The sequence below is a fragment of the Aricia agestis genome, chromosome 11 (assembly GCF_905147365.1).
Source record: "Aricia agestis chromosome 11, ilAriAges1.1, whole genome shotgun sequence".
In the NCBI taxonomy this organism is placed as follows: Eukaryota; Metazoa; Arthropoda; class Insecta; order Lepidoptera; family Lycaenidae; genus Aricia; species Aricia agestis.
The window spans coordinates 6,002,345-6,022,301 of NC_056416.1; the positions used below are offsets into that span (position 1 = coordinate 6,002,345).

Here is a 19,957-nt window from a genome sequence, read left to right on the forward strand (position 1 = left end):
ATAAATGTCCAAAAAGGCCAGACATATTCCCATCTACTTAAATGCCCTAAAATCTATATGCCGAAGGTATCTGCACTAGCAGTTTTCATATGACTCTTGCAATGACGTCACTAATCCACTTCCATCTTCTTACAGGTCGTGAGGAGCTATCTCCGGCGTCCAGCATCAATGGCTGCGGCGCGGAGAGCGAGGCCAGGCGACAGAAGAAGGGCCCGGCGCCACGGCAGCAGGAGGAGCTGTGCCTGGTCTGCGGGGACAGAGCCTCGGGATACCACTACAATGCCCTCACTTGTGAAGGATGCAAAGGTCAGTTAAAAAATCAACGCGAAGCGAACCCTAGTATATCCCACAACCTGAGCCTCTTTTGGGACACTTTACGGAAAAACTATCACGCCTATTGATTTGTGCTTTAACATGGTAATTTTTATTTATATGTAGATGTGTTATCACTTATCATTAGTCAGTCAAGATGTGACGACGCGAGCCCTCACAAAGCTCGGCTAACTAGAATAAGTTTCTCAACATATTGAGAAAAAGTCTGGTTATGGAGGTGTCCCCATATAAACTATTTATCAGCTGTGCGGGCTAGAGACGTGCCAATAAAGAAACTTGTGGCGCAGTTAGGTAACCTTTCTGACTTTGTAAGGCAGTTAATAGAGACAATGTAGAGTTATTGAGAGTGCTCAATAACCCTACATTGAGAGAATGAGGTCTTATTGTAAAAAACATAATAATCAGATTCGAAGTTACGATGATTCTTTATAACACCCCCTCTCTTTTCCGTGGGGGTCGAAAAATAGCACATTAGTTTAACGCCATGTATGTTAATGTACACACAACTTGCTTACCCATTAGGGGCTTTTAAAATGAGCTGGACACATGTTTGATATTAGTCAGCCCTTACGCCCACAGCAATTGGCTCATTGTCGCTTATCAAGGCTGTTAGCCTATATAACACGTCACAATACCGTCTGCTCACCGTCTACAATCTACATGGACTATTTTTAGGTGCGCTTTATTAAAATCATTTCGGTATTTAGCTCCACATTTATTTTGTTACGAATCTCATTGATGTTTACGAAGAATTTTGTGAGGAATTCCAGTTAGTTCATTAGTGTAGGCAGAATTACTTAATCCAATAAACAATATGCTTCATGCTATATTTTTTATTTAGTATGTCCATGTTTTTAATTATAGCAAGTTAAACTTAGCATGGGAAACAATAGACACTAACTGATTTCGTTTCTTAAGAGGATACACCAGGGGCTTGAGAAATGACAAAAAAGTACGTGTAATGTATATAGCTGTCTCCCTTACCTCAAGCTTATACCGCAAAACGCGATAGAGACAATTGCAGAAAATCTGATTCCTTCTCCAAAACTTGACCGATTTAAGTACTTTTTTCATTAAAGATTAAAGAAAGGCCTGAGCTGTGTTCCTATATTTTAGTTTTTTTTGTATAATCTAGCCAAATCTGTTTTCTGGATGTTTGAACACAGCGGAAAATCTGGCCATTTTTTCGGGTTTTTGAACGTTCATATCTTATTTAATAATTAAATTATGAAAAAAAAGAAAACATAGGGACATTGTATTAGTGGCCGTAGATATTCGGGAAAAAAATTATAACTCTACCTAGTATTATCCAGGGGACAACGTTTGTATGGAAAAAAGGGCGGTGTGGACTCCTCTTAATCTGTAACTTTGCCTAGTGCCTACTCTACCCTTTTTATGGCGGCCAAGAGCATGGTAAGAAAACAAATTCCTAATCAATTTTTTGTGAAATTCCAGGTTTCTTCAGGCGGAGCGTCACAAAGAATGCCGTGTACATATGCAAATTCGGGCATGCTTGTGAAATGGACATGTATATGCGAAGAAAGTGTCAGGAGTGTAGGTTGAAAAAGTGTCTAGCGGTCGGCATGAGACCGGAGTGCGTGGTGCCGGAGAACCAGTGTGCGATAAAGAGGAAAGAGAAGAAGGCACAGAGGGAGAAGGACAAACTGCCCGTGAGCACGACCACGGTGGACGATCACATGCCGCCCATCATGCAGTGCGATCCCCCACCACCGGAGGCCGCGAGAATTGTAAGTTCTATAATTTTAACAAATGGAAAAACGACTTTTCGCTAGAAGTTGGTTTCTTATCATAGGACCACCTCTGGAATGTCCTCTTTCCTACAAAAAATAATCATCAAAATCGGTTTAGAGACTTGGCGGCGCGGCGCGCGGCGGTGCATCCGCGCCCTTGTGTAAAAGAGCTCAAACTCCTAAGTTTTCGTATTTTTAAATTGGTAATTGAATCAAGAAATATACTTAATTAATAAATAGTAATAAGTCGTACCAAAATCAGTAAGATTTTAAGAAAGTTATTAATTAAGTTTAAAGTTAATGTTTTAAGATTTAATTCGTTTAAAGTCATTTTAAATAACGTGCCGTATTGGTTTGAAATTGATTCAATAAATCAAAACATGCTGAAAATGGACTAAATATTCTTTACAAATTTTACAAAAACTAATTTTGTAAATGATGTAATTGATACTTGTAACATCTTATTGCCCGGTTACTAAGGATTTTGCCAGGAGTTTATTGTATTCAACAGCGTTTTTGGTTGGTTACTTTGACATTAGCCAATCGGAAGCAGTAGTTAACAAATAAACTTCTCTCATAAAACGTCAAAAATCTGGTATTAATAAAACCAAAGCAGTGCAACTGCAATTTCCTCATATTAAGAATCACCAACCATTATGTATTTGAAGAATATTTGGTCCATTTCGGCTTAGCACGTATCTACACAACATTAACCAGTGTTGTTTCCTTGAAGCTGGAATGTTTGCAGCACGAAGTCGTGCCGCGGTTCCTCTCGGAGAAACTACTAGAACAGAACCGACTGAAGAATATACCGCCGCTGACGGCCAACCAGCAGTTCCTCATCGCGAGGCTGGTGTGGTACCAGGATGGGTACGAGCAGCCTTCGGAGGAGGATCTGAAGAGGGTCACGCAGGTGCGTAACGTATTTGAATTCTATAATAACTCCCACACCGGTTTCGGAGACGGTGGCTGGTTTCTTTGAAACCAGACCAGGTATGCTGGAGTAATTTTATAGTGCGCAGGTGTGCGCGTAGTACACAAGAGCACTCTGTTCCTTTACTAATTACTCTCATAACCTGGACGATCGACACGACTGGCGAGAGATCAGGCGCAGGACCGACTTTTCACATGCCCATTGCCCATCCGACGCATGGATTATCTTACTTGTCAGACAAAATAATTCGGTGATCAGCCTGCACCTGCAGCCTTGTCCTAACCAAACTTGGAAATATGTAACATGTTTCCAACGCGGGAATGGAATCCACGATCTCCGAGTCAGCTCTAAACCACTGTTCCACGGATTCTATGACACAGGTTCAAAATGTTTAATGACCGGTTGAATGTCACTTTTGGACTTTATTCCCGGATGGAAACCGGGAGATTTTGTATCTTGCTACCGCAAATCGCAATGCAATATTAGAGAATTATGATAGACAGCAGATATTTATAACATTTTGGCTTGTTGCATTGCTGTCGTTATAATACCTATATACACGCGGATCTGCAGGGTGATTCATGATTCCCGTTCGACACGGATTCGGAAACTTTACCGTGCGGTCATTGGTCAATGCCTAGAGTGGCGAGTTTATTGGATGTCGCGTGTTGAAGTTTCCGAATCCGACTCGAATTACGCATTGTGAATCAGGGCCCTGCCCCTGATATAATAAGATACATAAATGATAAGGCAATAATATGATACACGGAACCGAATACGCTTAAGTTCCTTAATTCTAAGCGGTTTTCTCGTCAGCGCCATCTGTCTTCTTGGTAAAACCTCTACATATCTCATTGTATTGCTAAGCACTCACATACGGTTTTGCTTGATAGTTTGGTTTTACTCCGAATCGAAGGAAATGACATATTTAATTCCATCGAGCCGGCTCGAAGCGAGCCTTCGAGCTGTCAGTTTTGCGGTCCACACGGTGGTTATTGCTCGATTTGGAGTAAAACTATCAAGCAAAACCGTATGTGAGTACTTAGCATATGATAGGTATATCATACATAGGGGATGGCGAAGCTTTTCGTATTAATGTGCCATTTTTCTATCAGTTAAGTCAAACATGTCATTCAATATTTTTGTGGCACGCGTGTCATCGGTTCGCCATCCCTGTCATACACATTTGAGTTTATTTTTCTTTCTAAAAAACGTTTTCGCTGACCATTATAACCATCATACACAGGCTCATTTCAACTCATCAACAGGCTAGATCATCCGAGCCAATGGTCTAATTTTGAACTGATTTTTAAACTTGTTCCAGACTTGGCAGACAGCGGATGAGGATGAGGACAAGACTGACCTCCCGTTCCGCCAGATCACCGAGATGACGATACTGACGGTGCAGCTGATTGTGGAGTTCGCTAAGGGGCTCCCGGGCTTCGCCAAGATCTCGCAGCCCGATCAGATCACGTTACTGAAGGTGAAAATATAATCTTAATCAATGAGGGTGTTTAATATTCCATTTGCCACCAGGTGCCGCTATGTAGCCTTAGGGCCTATCGCAGGGGTCACCAAATATCGAACCGCGGTCCGCATCCGGACCGCCGACCCATTGTGTGCGCACCATGTCATGTTGAAGATGAACTTCGTTAAAATTTATTACGGTCTCGACATACTGATGAACGTGTCGCAGCAAAAATAAATACCTTTGTAATAATATTAAATAATAAAATACATTTGTTTAATTTTTTTTTTATGTGTGGACCGCGAAGGTAATTTTATAAACGGACCCCGAGTGAAACTAATTGGTGACCCCTGGTCTATAGTGTCAAAAAGACATTATGACAGATGTATCGTGACATATGACAGCTATATTGTGACATAAGACAGCAGTTTGACACGATAGACCCTAAGGCTAACATAGCAGCACCTGGTGGCAAATGGAATGTTAAACACCCTAATTTCGACCACTTTACAAGAAATGGGTACAAGCCAGGTGCCTTACTCCCGAAACTGATATCGATTTCGATTTTCGATTTCAACGGTTTTTGACACTTTAGACATTCTTTAGACAGAGTAGACAGAATGATAGAGTATGCCGACTTAGAACTGATGTTGAAATTTTTAAATTTGACGTATTATGACGAAAATCGTCGCTAGGGTTGTTAACTTGTTACCTACGAATTTAAAAATATGACATATTCGATGGACGTGTTCCTCTTTGGTCGTATTGTTGTTTGTGTTTTGGCACATGTGATTAAAATTGTCAGAATCCAATTTTGAAATCTTTATTTTAAATATTTAAAAATAAATTATATCTGCCAGCGTGAGGCACAATCCGTTCATAATCCTATTGAAACTCGACGAATTTGACAGATATTGAAACCTGTCCGTTTCTTTGCAGTCGAACTACTGGTAGTTATGTCTATTGTGCTTTAGACATCTAAAACAGCGCTATTTTAGATGTCTAAAGTGTCAAAAACCGTTGAAATATAAAATCGAAATCGATATCAGTTTCGGGAGTAAGGCCCCAGGTGTAGTAACAACTTGTCACAACAAGTGAAAATATGGATGTTTAAGGGTGAAGCCAAACGAGCGTAATTTTGTGGGTCATGATAGTATGAAAAATAATTTACGCGACCAAAATTCTGCGACTCACGAGTCACAAAATTACGCGCGTTTGGCCATGAAATATCTTGTAGCTACTGGCACTAAATCCAATCAATATAATATGAAAACATGTTGCTGTTTTGGTCAATCAAGTAGCCAATCAGTTATATTAAAATAAATTAGCATTATATAAATGACTTAGGTACCGGACGCGGGGTTACAAACCCGAAAAGTCGATTTTATACCTGTTAGGTATAATAATTAAATGTTTCTTTTAACAAAATAATTTCTTTAGTTTAAACAGCGCAATAATTATTATACAAAGCTTGCGCCCAAAGGCTATATCTTTTAAAAGAAAAGTTTAAGTTTATGTTAGAAATGCGTATTATGTCTACAATAAAGAAAATTATTTTCCTTATTATTCTCTCGTTTAGTTTCCTTCCAGATAGGAAAGAAAACATAATATAATTTTGTATTCATCTCACTTATACCTACTCCCTTACTTGTAATGATTGGTTGGATTGGTTGTACAATGTACATTCAAAAAGATACCAATAACATAATAAGTATGTATTATGTAATCTTATATATAAAAATGGATTTTCTAATGCGTTAGTCGCGCTAAAACTCGAAAACGGCCGAACGGATTGGGCCGATTTTAGTCTTAAAATATTCGTAGAAGTCCAGGGAAGGTTTTAAAGTGACACGAAGTTCACCGGGACAGCTAGTTATTAAATAAAAATGGAATTTTAATTTTGTTACTCCTGTTATAACTCGAGAACGGCTAAATCGATTGGGCTAATTTTAGTTTTAAATTATTCGTAGAAGTCCAATTATTTGTAAGATGAGAAAAAATTAAAAATTGCGAAGTAAGATGCGTAAATCGACAATTTATTTTCCCATACAAACTGTTCTTATCTGACATGAATTTTGACTTCGACTTGTCTAATCGCAACGTTGTACATTGCAGGCGTGCTCGAGCGAGGTGATGATGCTGCGCGTATCCCGGCGTTACGACGCGCAAACGGACAGCGTGCTGTTCGCTACCAACCAGGCGTACACGCGCGACAACTACCGCAAGGCCGGCATGTCGGACGTCATAGACGACCTGCTGCACTTCTGCCGCTGCATGCATGCCATGTCGATGGATAATGTCCATTACGCGCTGCTCACCGCCATCGTTATATTCTCAGGTATGACGTTAGACTCTTAGGGCCTTCGCCCACTGCGACTTTTAGTAGCGATGGCAGTCGAGCGACTATGAAGCGCACGACTGCATCACTACTAAGGGTTGATTCAGACCGCAACGCGACGCGTAGATGCATTTCTAAATTTGTATGGATTTGACAGATTTTTATTACGTCAGACGTCTTGCGAATCTATCAAATCCATACTAATTTAGAAATGCATCTACGCGTCGCGTTGCGGTCTGAATTAACCCTAACGCGCGTTAGTGTCATTTGCAACTCCATACGAAGCACACAGCTAGCGACTGCATCGCGACTGCATCGCTACAAAAAGTCGCAATGGGTGCACGGCCTTACCGCTGCACTAAGAGATATTTAATGATGATTAAACTTCAATTAGAGTTTGATATACAATGTATAGGGCTTATGTCAAAAATATTCTTTTAATTGCATTTAAGTAATTAATGTTCGTCTCTGAGTGTGGCAGTTAGGGTGCGTTTTCATCTAGGCTACGTTGAGCATGTGTTTTATTGCTCTTATAGTCCACTGCGCTGAGCAAAATTAGACAAATGAAGCGTTTCTATTAGTTCTCAATAACACATTCCTGGCAGCACAACTTCAAAGGAAACACAGCCTTAATAAATTGCTACCATTAACATTATATTCAATATCATAATTGGGATGTTGTAATTAATCTTAAAAATCATATCGTACTTATGTGTTTCTTATCAACCGATTGCGAACATTTCACTACTTCCTGATAAAGTGCCAAATAGGCTATTCACAACTTTTTTGAGAGACTTCTCCATACTTTAACTATCGAGTTAAATGGTGGATAGCCTATTCGGCACTTATCAAGGAAGTGGTGAAACAGGCCCTTAGTAAACGAAACACAATCATATTATTTCATCTAACACGTCACCTGGTGTTTCAGATCGGCCGGGACTCGAGCAGCCGCAACTGGTCGAGGAGATCCAGCGGTATTACCTCAACACGCTGCGGGTGTACATCCTCAACCAGTTCAGCGCCACCACCCGCTGCTCCGTGGTCTTCGGCAAGATCCTCTCCATCCTCTCCGAGTTGCGCACGCTCGGCATGCAGAACTCCAACATGTGCATCTCGCTCAAACTCAAGAACAGAAAGCTCCCGCCCTTCCTCGAGGAGATCTGGGACGTCGCGGACGTGTCGCAGCCGGTCGTCGAGGTGCCCGCCGACCTTTAGCGCGCGCGGACGCGTCGCCCCGCCTAGCCCCGCCCCCGAGGAGAGAACGCATAGACTGGCTAGTTTTAGTGACGTGGACGGAGTATTTATAAGGACCGGAGGTGCGAGATTAGTGAATATATGTGCTGTTGAACGTTCGGAGTATATATGTGTTAGCGGGCCCGCGGGGGGCGCCGCCCGGCGCGGGTCCGCCCTATTTTGTTTCGACTGGACTGGAGGCGATATCTCCGAGCGGCTCGCGATTCCCATCTCGTTTGTTCGCCGAGAACGTGGCTGTGTGAGTTTGTTGTCGCTAGTCACCGCGATATCGAGTACGGCGTATTAGTTAATACTGTTCGCCCAGGCGCTGCTACGATCCCATACAGATTAAAGTTTACGCCTTCGCGGTGGGAAGCGACAAAACTGATGCACAGTATCTCGGAAGCGAGAGGCGAGTCGAGCGGCTCGCGCGTTCGGCCGCTCGGGCGAGACGCGCCGAGTGCGCCGCATACGTTACGAGAGTTTAAAAAGTAATATATGAGAGATGTTTCTATTGGGTGAAGAGTTGATAGTTATGTTTATTTACCAAAATTAACGGTTAATTGACCTTTTTCGATATATGTATATTGTAGTCGCCCGCGGCGGTTTGTTATATATAGTTTACGTGACGTCGTCCGTCGGAATGTCCCGCGTCCCGCAGGCCACTACGCGACTAATAATTTATTGCTGTGATTATATTATACGAGGCGGGGCCGGGTACCGCAGGAGCTCCGCTGTCCGTCTGTCCGTGTTGTGTTTCCGAGATCGCCCCGCACCGACCGACACCAGGTGACGGCCTCGAACGACAGGTCGATGTACAATTCTTGCAATTTACTGTAGTTTTAGACGATAAATAGTTACGATTATAGACATGGTATCACTCGAGCTACTTTCAAATAGTGGGGACAGATTTAGTTCGCATTTGATGTTTTAGTGAGTAATGACTATTAACTATGTTCAGATAAGTTATAATCTTAAAACTGCCATGGAAAAGAAATTGAGCTTCAAATGTTTTAAAAGTATCACAACGTGGCGTGTGCTCCAGGCAGCTGTATGTACATACGGAATTAGGGACATATTATTTATTATTATAAATGACATCACTCGTGTATAACATTATAATTTACAACAATTCGGATGCAATAATAACATAGCGCAATAAACTTAAATATTTTTCGATCACTAAGTGATCTCAAAATCTATAGGGATGTTCACAGATGCATAGAACTAAAAATGCTTTAAACTGTTTAGGAGCTGTACAAATATTGATATATATATAACCCTCAGTTCGTTTAGCTTGACTGCGAGAGGTTTCTGTTCAGCTGTGGGACCAAAATTAAAGAAAAACCAGGACGTTTATTTAATCGAATAGCACAGCTAAAGACAGCGATTAAAATTGAATTGAAGATCTTATGTTAGATGTAAGTATATTTTTATATGGAGAAATTATAGTTAGTTATAAGTTTGACCCGAAGGCAGCTGAATCGGTTAAGACGGAGGCTCACGCGCCGCCTTGTGAATGTAACGACTAAATCTGTCTCCTGTGTAATGTAAGAATCATCTGACACGTATACATAGGCTCGAAATGCCACTCGATTCATCGGTCAAATTGTCATGAAATCTACTATAACTTTTTAAATAACAATTTATGAACTTCAATAAAATTCAAACACTTCAATAAATAGCTCCAATTAAAATATATCCGAAAAAAAACGTCGCGAAATTAAACGCACGCAAACGCGCCCGCACTGCGTACGCATTTGCGTGCTTGCGTGCAATTTTGCGGCGCCAACCGCTGAGTCGAGTGCGAGAGCCCCGAGTCGAACTGCCCATATGCAATATGTATCATACGAATTGCCTTACTCGCGTTACCTGTACTGTGTACCTTCATTGTTGAGGAATCTTTAGTATATGGAGCACTATATTAACGATCTCAAATACCGATTAGAGTTGTTACATATTAAGCGTTCCTGTTGTTTGCTGGGCATTTTGTATTGATTTCCGAGTTCCGACGTATTCCGTAGCCCTGTGTGGATTTGTATCGTTGTAACTATCGCGCTCATTGTACTAATCACGTGTAGTCTTGCGGGTTGACCGACCTCGGCGATTACCGACCTTTTCCGTTATTTAAAAACCCCACTTCCGCCATATTTAGTCGTATAACCCGAGCTCTGTCTAGCAGTAACCGTCAAACCGCATCGCTACGCAGCTACTCATAATGGTTAGTTCTAGATCATTCGTTATCACAATCATTGAAGCGGTAAATGAGTATGGTGCGTGTTGTGTCTTCTTTACATACCACTAAGTGTTGTAACATAATAATAAGTGCGTTTGTGGTTTTTTGGAATTGCATTTCTTGTATGATTCAGTGGAACGATGAAGCTCGCACCGCGGATCGAGTGCTAGTCCGCTTCGCATCGACTCGACTTTATATAATTTTATTGTAGCTGTAGGCGATTCTGAGGTCGGGGTCCCTCGGCATTCTCGAACAGCTGGCAAACCTGTAGGCCTACTACGAAACCGTTTTGAGACTCAATCGATCGGCTTGGAATGCCGCGTCCTGCTCTAGCAACGTAATTTCACGTTTGTTAGAGCAGGACGCGGCATTCTCGTACGATTGTTTGAGTCTCAAAACGGTTTCGTGGTACGGCCCCTGGATTCTGCAGGGTTATTTCACACGCGACAGCATTGTCACAGATTGAAAGCAGAACTTCTTCAAAATCTCTCTGCGGAATTTTCGTTTGGCCACCGTTTAAAAGCCGACGGGCCTCGATCGGTAATAGTTAACGATGCACAAACGTCACTGAGTGTCTTACGCGTCCCAACGCGCAATGACAACATACACTGCCATTATTGAATATTGATGCGACCTGGTATGCTTGGTCATAGCGAATTTTGTATTTACGAAACTAGAGTTTAGACAAGCTGGTTTTTGAGAAGCTTGTGAATGAGCAATTAACCAGAGCCTAAGATTACATCGCTAATTACGATGACAAATTCGAAAAGCTATTGTCAGTTCTACGTGTTTTGTGACTTCGTCATCGTTAGAATTAATATCACGAAATTCGATAACATAATAATTAGCGAAGATGTCAGTTGAACTACATAATAAATTATGTAATCGTAAAAAGCCATCGTTAATATCGATAAGGATGGCTGTTGGATTCTGGGCCCGTACCACGAAACCGTTTTGAGACTCAAACAATCGTACGAGAATGCCGCGTTCTACTCTTACAAACGTGAAATGACGTTGTTAGAGCAGGACGCGGCATTCTCGTCCGATTGTTTGAGTCTCAAAACCGTTTCGTGGTAGGCCTACTGGTCTTCTCATCATTAAATAGTTGTTTATTGACAAGCTTTTCTTAAACTGGCCATAGGTCACTTGCGCGTTTGCTACATGTGTTTAGCTCTAATTATGTCTCTATCGACTTCTATCTACCGATTGGAACATCTAAAATTAGTGCTAATGATGTTGAATCAAGGTGCAAGTCGGCCTACAGTATCGCAGCTGGGTGCATTAGTACCGAGTTGACTGTCGTGTTATAAGTGTACTGTGGTTATGAGCCAAGAGCACGCTATGCCTTATTTGAGATGCGACGGTAAGCGCTCGAAGTCGGAGGCGATTACGTATGAAGAGCGTTATCGGGCCCTTAGCCTGGTTGCCATTGCATTCACGAAGTTAAAAAAAACCTTCAGTGGTACGTCAATTGTCATATTCTAAATTCGTCTTAATAATTAACGATGGTATCTTGGCTAGGAGCTCTTCTGGGGGAAAATAGAAGGGATCAGTTGGCAGGAATATTCGATAGCCACATAATCGTAACATTGTCGAAAGTGATTAGAATGAAACATTTTGAGAGCAACGTTTCACATGCGACAAACGGTCGGTAAATGTACTTGAGTTCCTGTAGACAGCTATGTTATCGCGTAATACCGAAATGTGTAGGAGCTGTCTAAAGTTTCATACATCTCGATAACGTTACAAGTAATTATTATATCGGAACTCATGTTCATTGTTCACTCTTCTTTCCCCCGAACTCCATTCAGCGCTCATCGTACGTGATCCCGCCGGCGAAATCTTTGCATCTCGTTTGTGACAAATATAACTGCCATTCGTTAAGTAAATTGTTGTACGTCACCGTAGATCCATTAGCTTCATAGTAACGGACTCCGTGCGTGTCGAGCTGATCGTGTTTGATACATATTATTAAATTTCGAAATTGTAATAGAACTAAGTAATAATCTCACAGGAGAGCTAATGTAATACCATAATATAATTTGTGTCTAGCTGATAATGGAAATAGGTAAATGATAAGTTTATATCGCTTACTGATGGAGCCCGGCTGAGACGAAAGACGATACGAGAGACGCGTTGGACGACAGAGTGACAGACGAGAAACATCGCGCCAGACTGAGTTATAACTCTCGAGAATATACTCTCGGTAGGAACGGGACACTTAAATGTGTTTATATGCCTATTAAGTTTTGTGACTAAAACCATATTTCTCGAGATGAAGTGTCAGGTGGCCTACTACGAAACCGTTTTGAGGCTCAAACGAGAATGCCGCGTCCTGCTCTAACAACGTCATTTCTCGTTCGTTAAAGTAGGACGCGGCATTCTCGTCCGATTGTTTGAGTCTCAAAACGGTTTCGTGGTACGGGCCCTGAATTGGCAAGTCTGCGTCTGATGACTCTGTAACCCACGCGCGTGTGATAGTTCGACTGTTACAATCTTCATTGCCTCTATTTAGTTTAGGACTCGTGGAGCGAAACGCGGTGACGTGGCACACTTGGCCTCAGTCCGGAAAACCCGCGTCGAACCGGAGCCTTCGGCCGAGCTGATATCGCCGATCACGACGACGAGGCTCGATAACGATTACTTACTTCGGTATCGTGGTCGGCGATGCCTCCTAGCTGACGGCTCGGAGGCTTTACGTCTTCGACGAGCCGCGGTCGATCGTCGAAATCCGTAGCGAGTTGCCGGTGAATAGCATTTCAGAATTAGTTCTTTGGCGCCGGCTACGCATTTCGACGCGGCCCCGGCCCGTCGATACGAGCCGCTGTACATAAGTACCTTTAGGTATACCGTCATATGTTTGACATATGTTTAATTTTATTCGTCTAAGAAAGTACATACGGCTGTTGTTATTTTTATATAATTTGGGTAGAAGTATATTTTTTGTAAATGAACCTCTGTATTTATCGTATGCTCCGTAAGCCTAGACGTAGTCGTAGCTACGAACGTCGTGATTCAGACCGATCGTCTTATATTTTACCGGTTTACTCTGCGCGTATTCTTTTACAGATTATTATTTTGTTACTTCAGAGTGCAATATGTACAAATATTTACATATAAAATATAAATTGTACAGTGAATTTTTAGTTTTAATCGTGTACGCAATACTTCGCTCCTGTCGCGTTGATGCATAATATCGAATCACAGAGGCCAGCTGCCATTCGTGTTAATTATACTTAAGATTTCGTTTACATAGTACATACCCACTAGGTGAATCTTTGTATTTTCGATTTGCTAATTTTTTCTAGCAGATTTTTAGATTTGTTTAATTTGAACGAATATTGTACATTTCGAAAGATAATTTTTAAAGTGATTTTAGTTGTTATTTAGTGACGAATTTTGTTAGTGTAACTGGCAGCCCCGTGGCCAGTCTATATACCAGTGTTTTGTGCAATGACCGTTTGTGTGTGCGTCCGAGCGTCCGGCCGTCCGCGCGAGCTGCGTCCCGAACTGTCACGATACTTGTGGCACGATGGCGTTATGTACTATACTGTCGAGCAATATACTGCAGGTCATGTCGATTGCTCGAGCGTGTAATATTGGGGACGTTAGCGCCGCGGGACGGCTCGGAGGCTCCGCAGCGGCGGATCCGGGGCAGGGCCTGAAGCCCCGCGACCCCCGAATCCTCCCCTGGCCGGCGCCGTCGCTCTAGAAGCCGAGTGCCACGTCGATTGATTCAGGAAGGCTGACTAAGATAAGACCTCCGTTCGGAAACATTTTCTACGACCCGATTTCCTCCTATACTTTGCCTTAGTACCCTTTATTGTATGATTTAACAGTGGTGGAGAGAATTAGATATAGGAAGCAGACATGATATGTTAAAATTTTAGAGAGTCAACTTTTATAAATGATTACAAAACAAAAACCGTGAAAGGTGTGTACAAACGAGGATATTTGTATGAAACATTGTTATGCGAATAAACTTACACCTCAATATAAAATTACGTTGTCTTTTATTTCCTACAACCTAAATGTTAATGTCTATTTAACTATAAAAGCAACAATATTTTGTTTCAATTCTTGTGAATCAACAAATTAATAGTGGTAACCTACGAATAATAAAAACTATTTATTATTCGTAGGTGGTAACCCATTTATTTTAGATTATGAAGTACCAGTAATAAATTCTCTTTCAAAATTCAAAAATTGCATTGCTGCATTGAGCAATAATATTCAGCCCCGACAAAGTATCTTTCGTTAAAAGCGATGACAAAATTCGTTATCAAAATGTATGCAGTTTGACATAAGTCATCGCTAAATGACATTTCGCTTTCGAAGAGTAATGTCAAATTCCATAAATTTTGATAAATAATGAATTTCGTCATCGTTGTTAACGAAAGTGACAGAAAGCTACTATTACGGGAGGTCACCACATTTTTGGTAACGATATCCAAAATGACTTACATTGCATTAACAAGATAAAGAGCAGCTCTCTGATGCCAAATATGTCGGTCTGCCTGCGTAAAGTAGTTGCGTTCTCTGTATAGGGCGCCTGAAAACACAGTTATCATGACCAAAAAAAAATGATAAGGTAAATGGCTGAGTAAAGGCCCGTATTCACTTTTATTAGTAGTAAGTACAAGTGATTAGGGCAGGTAATTAGTTATTAGGAGAAAGTAAGTGTGGACAGCGACTCAGTAGTGCAAGTAATTAGCCGGCTACCTAGTAACGTGATTAGAACTGTATTCACTTTGATTAGTGATTAAATGCAGGTAACTAGTGCGGGTCATTAGTTATTAGGAGAAAGTAAGTGTGGACAGCGACTCAGTAGTGCAAGTAATTAGCCGGCTACGTAGTAACGTGATTAGAACTGTATTCACTTTGATTAGTGATTAAGTGCAGGTAACTAGTGCGGGTCATTAGTTATTAGGAGAAAGTAAGTGTGGACAGCGACTGATCAGTGCAAGTGACTAGTCAGCTGCGTAGTAACGTGATTAAAAGAGTGTTCTATTTTTTGCGAGTGCAAGTGTGAGTACCCACGTCCCGAGCGCCCTTCCTCCCTTCACTCGCAGCGTGCCTGCCAGCTATGAAATTGAGATTTATTTTTTCTCAAATATCAGGTAGACCTTCAGATAAAAAATTAAATAGTAAATAAAAATTGTTTTATTTCTGAATAAATTTGAAGCAAATGTTTTCAGAATATTGAAATACAGCTTTCCGAAACTGAGGAACGCCGCCGCCGCCGGCCAGGCCGGCCGTCACAGGCTCTTGGTCCAGTAAATAATATGGATCATTTTTGAATTTTTTGATCAATTTTGAATTCATACTGGGGACAATGGAAATAGAGGGGGCTAAATAGTTATAATTATCACTATACCTAATTTATTTTTTCTTTCAATTTAAAGTAAGTTTTTAATTTATCAAAATAAATAGACGACCTCTGTGGCTCAATTGGTTGAGTGTGTGGCAGCTCAAGCCGGGGGTCGCGGGTTCAAATCCCGTCGACGGAACAAAAAGTTTTCAATGTTCCCGGGTTTGGAGACTGGATGTGTACGAAAATATAAATTATGTGTATGATATTATAATAAAAATATTAAACAATATAATATGTATACCTATCCATACTAATATTATAAATGAGAATGTGTTTGCCTGTCTATATTGTTCTATCTGTCTGTAAGGACATAGGATAATTTTTATCCCGGGAAAATGTACGGTACTCGCACGATTTTTGGCGCAACGGAGTTGCGGGCGTCATCTAGTCTAGTATAAAACTATTAAATATTATATTTCCGTTGTCTGGTACCCGTAACAAAAGTCCTTCAGGTACTTAGCGCGGGGCCAGACTGACGTGGTGTGAAGCGTCCATAGATATTATAATTATATTAGGCCTCGTTCAGACGTGTGCGTGTTCTGCGCGTGTTCTACTATAGCGTATGGGAAAACACGCGCGCGGCACGCGCTGAGCTCGCGGAGAACCTGCGCGCAATCCGCGCGCGTTTTTTCCCATACGCTATAGTACAACACGCGCAGAACACGCGCACGTTTAAACGCGCCCTTAGGTATATTAAAAGTACGAAAGGACACCCTTTCAATAATTACTTCCATACTAATCTATACTTACTCATATTATAAATGCGAATGTGTGCCTCTCTGTCTGTCTGTTACCTCTTCACGCTCAAACCTCAGAACCGATTTTGCTGAAATCTGGTGTGGAGATACTTTGAGCCCCGGGAAACGACGTAGGATATTTTTATATCCCGAAAAATAGCACAGTTCGCGCGTGATACACGAATTTTTGCCGCAACTCCATTGCGGGCGATATCTAGTTTTATATAAATACTTTATGGTTAAATAGTTTTTAATAAAATGAATAATAAAAATCAAAATGGCAGTTGTATTTTTGAAACTCGGACGCTCGTCTTGTTTTGCATGAACGCTCGTTGCTTCATAACGCAACCGAATATTTGGTCAGTTTTATTTTATTTTATTTTATTGATTTTTGGATGGATGTCAGACACACATATCGAAGTGTCATTCGAGATCGAGGAGCGTGGGTGATTTAAACAATTACTAGTGCTGGGCCGAGATAGAAAATTTGAGTGAAAGTAATTGCTAAACATGTTTGAGATATCCTCGCCGTCACTGGAACTTATGTCTCCGTCCTCCGTGGTTCGTGGTGGTCCGTGGAACGTCCGCCTCCGTGGTCTAGTGGTACAGAGCGCGGCTCTTGACTCGGAGGTTGTGGGTTCGATTCCCGCGTTGGAAACATGTTATTTCCAAGTTTGGTTAGGACAATGCAGGCTGATCACCTGATTGTCTGACAAGTAAGATGATCCATGCGTCGGATGGGCATGTAAAAAGTCGGTCCTGCGCCTGATCTCTCGCCGGTCGTGTCGGTCTTCCGTCCCACTGGGTTATGAGAGTAAAGGAATAGAGAGTGCTCTTGTGTACTGCGCACACACTTGGGCACTATAAAATTACTCCTGCGTAGCTGGCCTGGTTTCAATGAAACCGGCCACCGTCACCGAAACCGGTGTGGGAGCTATTATTATTATTATGTCTCCTAATTTAAATAATGCTGGATATGCATTGTTTATTTTTTTAGATTTTACATACGACCAAAAGGACTTTGGAGTTTTTAATATGTTGTCTTCAATACTCGTAATGTAATTATTGTTGTACATGTCGCGTTCGATATCTTTAGCGCGCTGTCGTAGTAAAATAAATGAATTATAGTCAGAAATGTTTCCGTACTTTTTAAATTTTTTATGAAATTTTAACTTCTCCTTTAGTATTTTTATTAACGGTTTCCTGTACCAAGGAGGATATCTTTGACCAGGGGTTACAATTTTAGTAGGTACGTAAGAGTCCCGAAAGTTATAAATGGTGTCATAGAAAAAGGAGACGGCACCTTCGAATGACCTCGAATTAAATTCATGCCGCCAATCAATTTGGCCAATTCTATCGTTTATCGAAGAAAAGTTGGCGGAGTAATAAACATATTTAACGTAAGATTTAGTAGGCAAAAATGGTACTTCATCAAAGTCTACTTGTAACGTAATAGCCCTGTGGTGTGGGTCCTCGAGTACCAAGGGGTCTGTGCAGTCATTTACTTGCACTACATTATTGCAGAAAACTAGGTCCAAAAGTCTATTAGACGAATTCAGGAAAGAGTTGTATTGTAAAAAATTGCATATCGCCATGTTATCAAATAAATAATTTTGTACATTACCTTGTATATTATCTGGTGAAAGAGAAATCCCGTCGTCCGAAGCCTTCCACTCAATATTCGGTAAATTAAAATCACCGAGCACTAGAAACTTGTCTAAGGAACACGCACTAACAATGTCGAAAAGATTTTTCGAAAAGTTATAAAGCTGGGCTGACTGCGAATTACCATAGTTTTGGTTGCAAATATACACAACACAGACATGAACTTTAGAAAGATTCACGTTTTTGTTATTAAAATATAGCGAGATCCCAAGTCTTCGGCACTAAAAAACCACTCACAACGGATATCACAAGCTAGTTCGCGACGCACTGCGATAAGAACACCACCTCCCATACTTTGATTGGTACAAGCGTAGTCCCTGTCACGTCTAAATACTATGTACCTATCATCGAATAGTTCACAGTCCCTAATATCTTCAATAAGCCAAGTCTCCGTCAAACAAATTATGTCATATGAGTTAATACAAACATTACGATAAAACAAGGAGGTTTTCGTGCGCAGCCCCCTAACGTTTTGATAATATGCACTAATCGGTGACATTGTTAAATAAAAAGTTAATTAGATTAATGTGTAACATATTGCGTAAAAATGTGTTAGAACAAATTATGATTTTAACATTATACGTGCAATTCAAATAAAGTAGGTAGTAACAAATATTTCTGTAACGATCCAACAAAACTGCGCGAGAGCGGGCATTAAAGCAATAGCAATACGATCTATTATAGTAACTATTACGTTGAGTAGCTATAGAAGACAAAGCGAGAAAGCGTGGCCAAGCAGATTGGAGCCTTAAATTAATACTCGGTAGATACAAAGTTAGTTTTAAATAAGTACGTAACCGAAAATCGTTTAAACAATGTCCAATGGTTCTCAAAGTGTATAAATTTTTACAAAATATAATTTTGATAAGCGACATTGACCATCGATATAAAATAAAATAGAAGTGAAAGGTTATTGACATTAACGAATATACTTTTGCAGATCCTTTTCCGTTTCGATGTGGAATGTCGGTGATGTTGCATTCTTTTTGATGAGGATTTTGCACCCCGACACCCAGACATATAAAAAATCTTTCTGTTTAGCCAATGACTTCGTTTTATTTAGAAGAATTTTATTCTCCATAGTTAAGTGGTCGTTAACATAAATATGGGTGTCCGATTGAAATCCTAAGATAGTCGCATTTATGCCTGCTTTCAATTTTTTTGCTGCGGCCACGAAGTTGTTTTTTATGTAGCGATTGTGTACTGAGCAGATGATGTTCTTGTTCTTATCGTTGTTGCGCGTTGGCAAGCGCGCGATATAGTTTATTTGTTCCTTTGGTATAGTGCATCCAATTGTGTTACCGATCTTCTCGATGATAGTAAAAAGGTTTTCAGAGTTGGTTATCGGTACACCCTTAATTTCAATGTTGTTCTGCCTCAATTTTTGTTCTGACTCGTTGCGAAGATCCTCGAGCTTGGAGCAGCGTTCTTGGATAGCAGATATGTCCGTTTTTGTTTTTTTAAGCGAGTCCATTTCGCTTTCCACGTCGGACAACTTGCTGCTGAGAGAATCCACTGAGTGGCTGAGGAATTCCACACTAGATTTAAGGGTAGTACACTCAGCTTTGAGGGTTTTTAGGTCAGCAAGTTCCACTTGAATAGCCTTGACGTTTTCAAGCAATGCAGGTAGGCTGTTGTCCATACGTGCCGCTAGGGCCTTAAGCTGCATCATAATGATGTCCATGTCCAAAGGGTTTGTAGCGGCGCGGGCAGGCGAAAGGCGAGGGTTAGAAGCTGCCATTGCCTTGCAGCCACTACACCTCCATGTATTTTTGCGATCTCCTAGTTTTCGCCAACCACCTTCGGTAATGCCGGCGCAGGGGAAATCGAATTTACCTTGACATTCGGAGCATTTGACGCCATCCATGCACTCATTTGAACAACGTTT

At 41.1% G+C, this 19,957-nt stretch overlaps 2 protein-coding genes across 7 annotated transcripts in view; one reads left to right on the forward strand and one right to left on the reverse strand.

Annotated features, from left to right (window-relative positions):
• Positions 1-10,569, forward strand: part of LOC121732033 (ecdysone receptor) — a 254,008-nt gene extending 243,439 nt beyond the window's left edge. For 3 of the 6 annotated variants that reach the window (XM_042121785.1, XM_042121784.1, XM_042121780.1), the window contains 6 exons: positions 136-306; positions 1,789-2,081; positions 2,818-2,997; positions 4,343-4,501; positions 6,602-6,824; positions 7,753-10,569. In XM_042121785.1, the coding sequence (XP_041977719.1) occupies positions 136-306; positions 1,789-2,081; positions 2,818-2,997; positions 4,343-4,501; positions 6,602-6,824; positions 7,753-8,039 (1,313 nt within the window). In that variant the 3' untranslated portion in view covers positions 8,040-10,569. The remainder of the gene's footprint in view (positions 1-135; positions 307-1,788; positions 2,082-2,817; positions 2,998-4,342; positions 4,502-6,601; positions 6,825-7,752) is intronic. The other 3 variants (XM_042121781.1, XM_042121782.1, XM_042121783.1) reach the window with 3 other exon arrangements.
• An 8,419-nt stretch (positions 10,570-18,988) lies between these two features.
• Positions 18,989-19,936, reverse strand: LOC121731863. Its single transcript, XM_042121537.1, has one exon. It carries the CDS (start codon positions 19,934-19,936, stop codon positions 18,989-18,991), a length of 948 nt encoding a protein of 315 aa, XP_041977471.1.
• Positions 19,937-19,957: the final 21 nt, after the last annotated feature.

What these genes read in the sequence shown, in the direction of transcription:
- LOC121731863 (XM_042121537.1), bottom strand. Translation starts at nt 19,936, where the DNA reads ATGGATGGCGTCAAATGCTCCGAATGTCAAGGTAAATTCGATTTCCCC.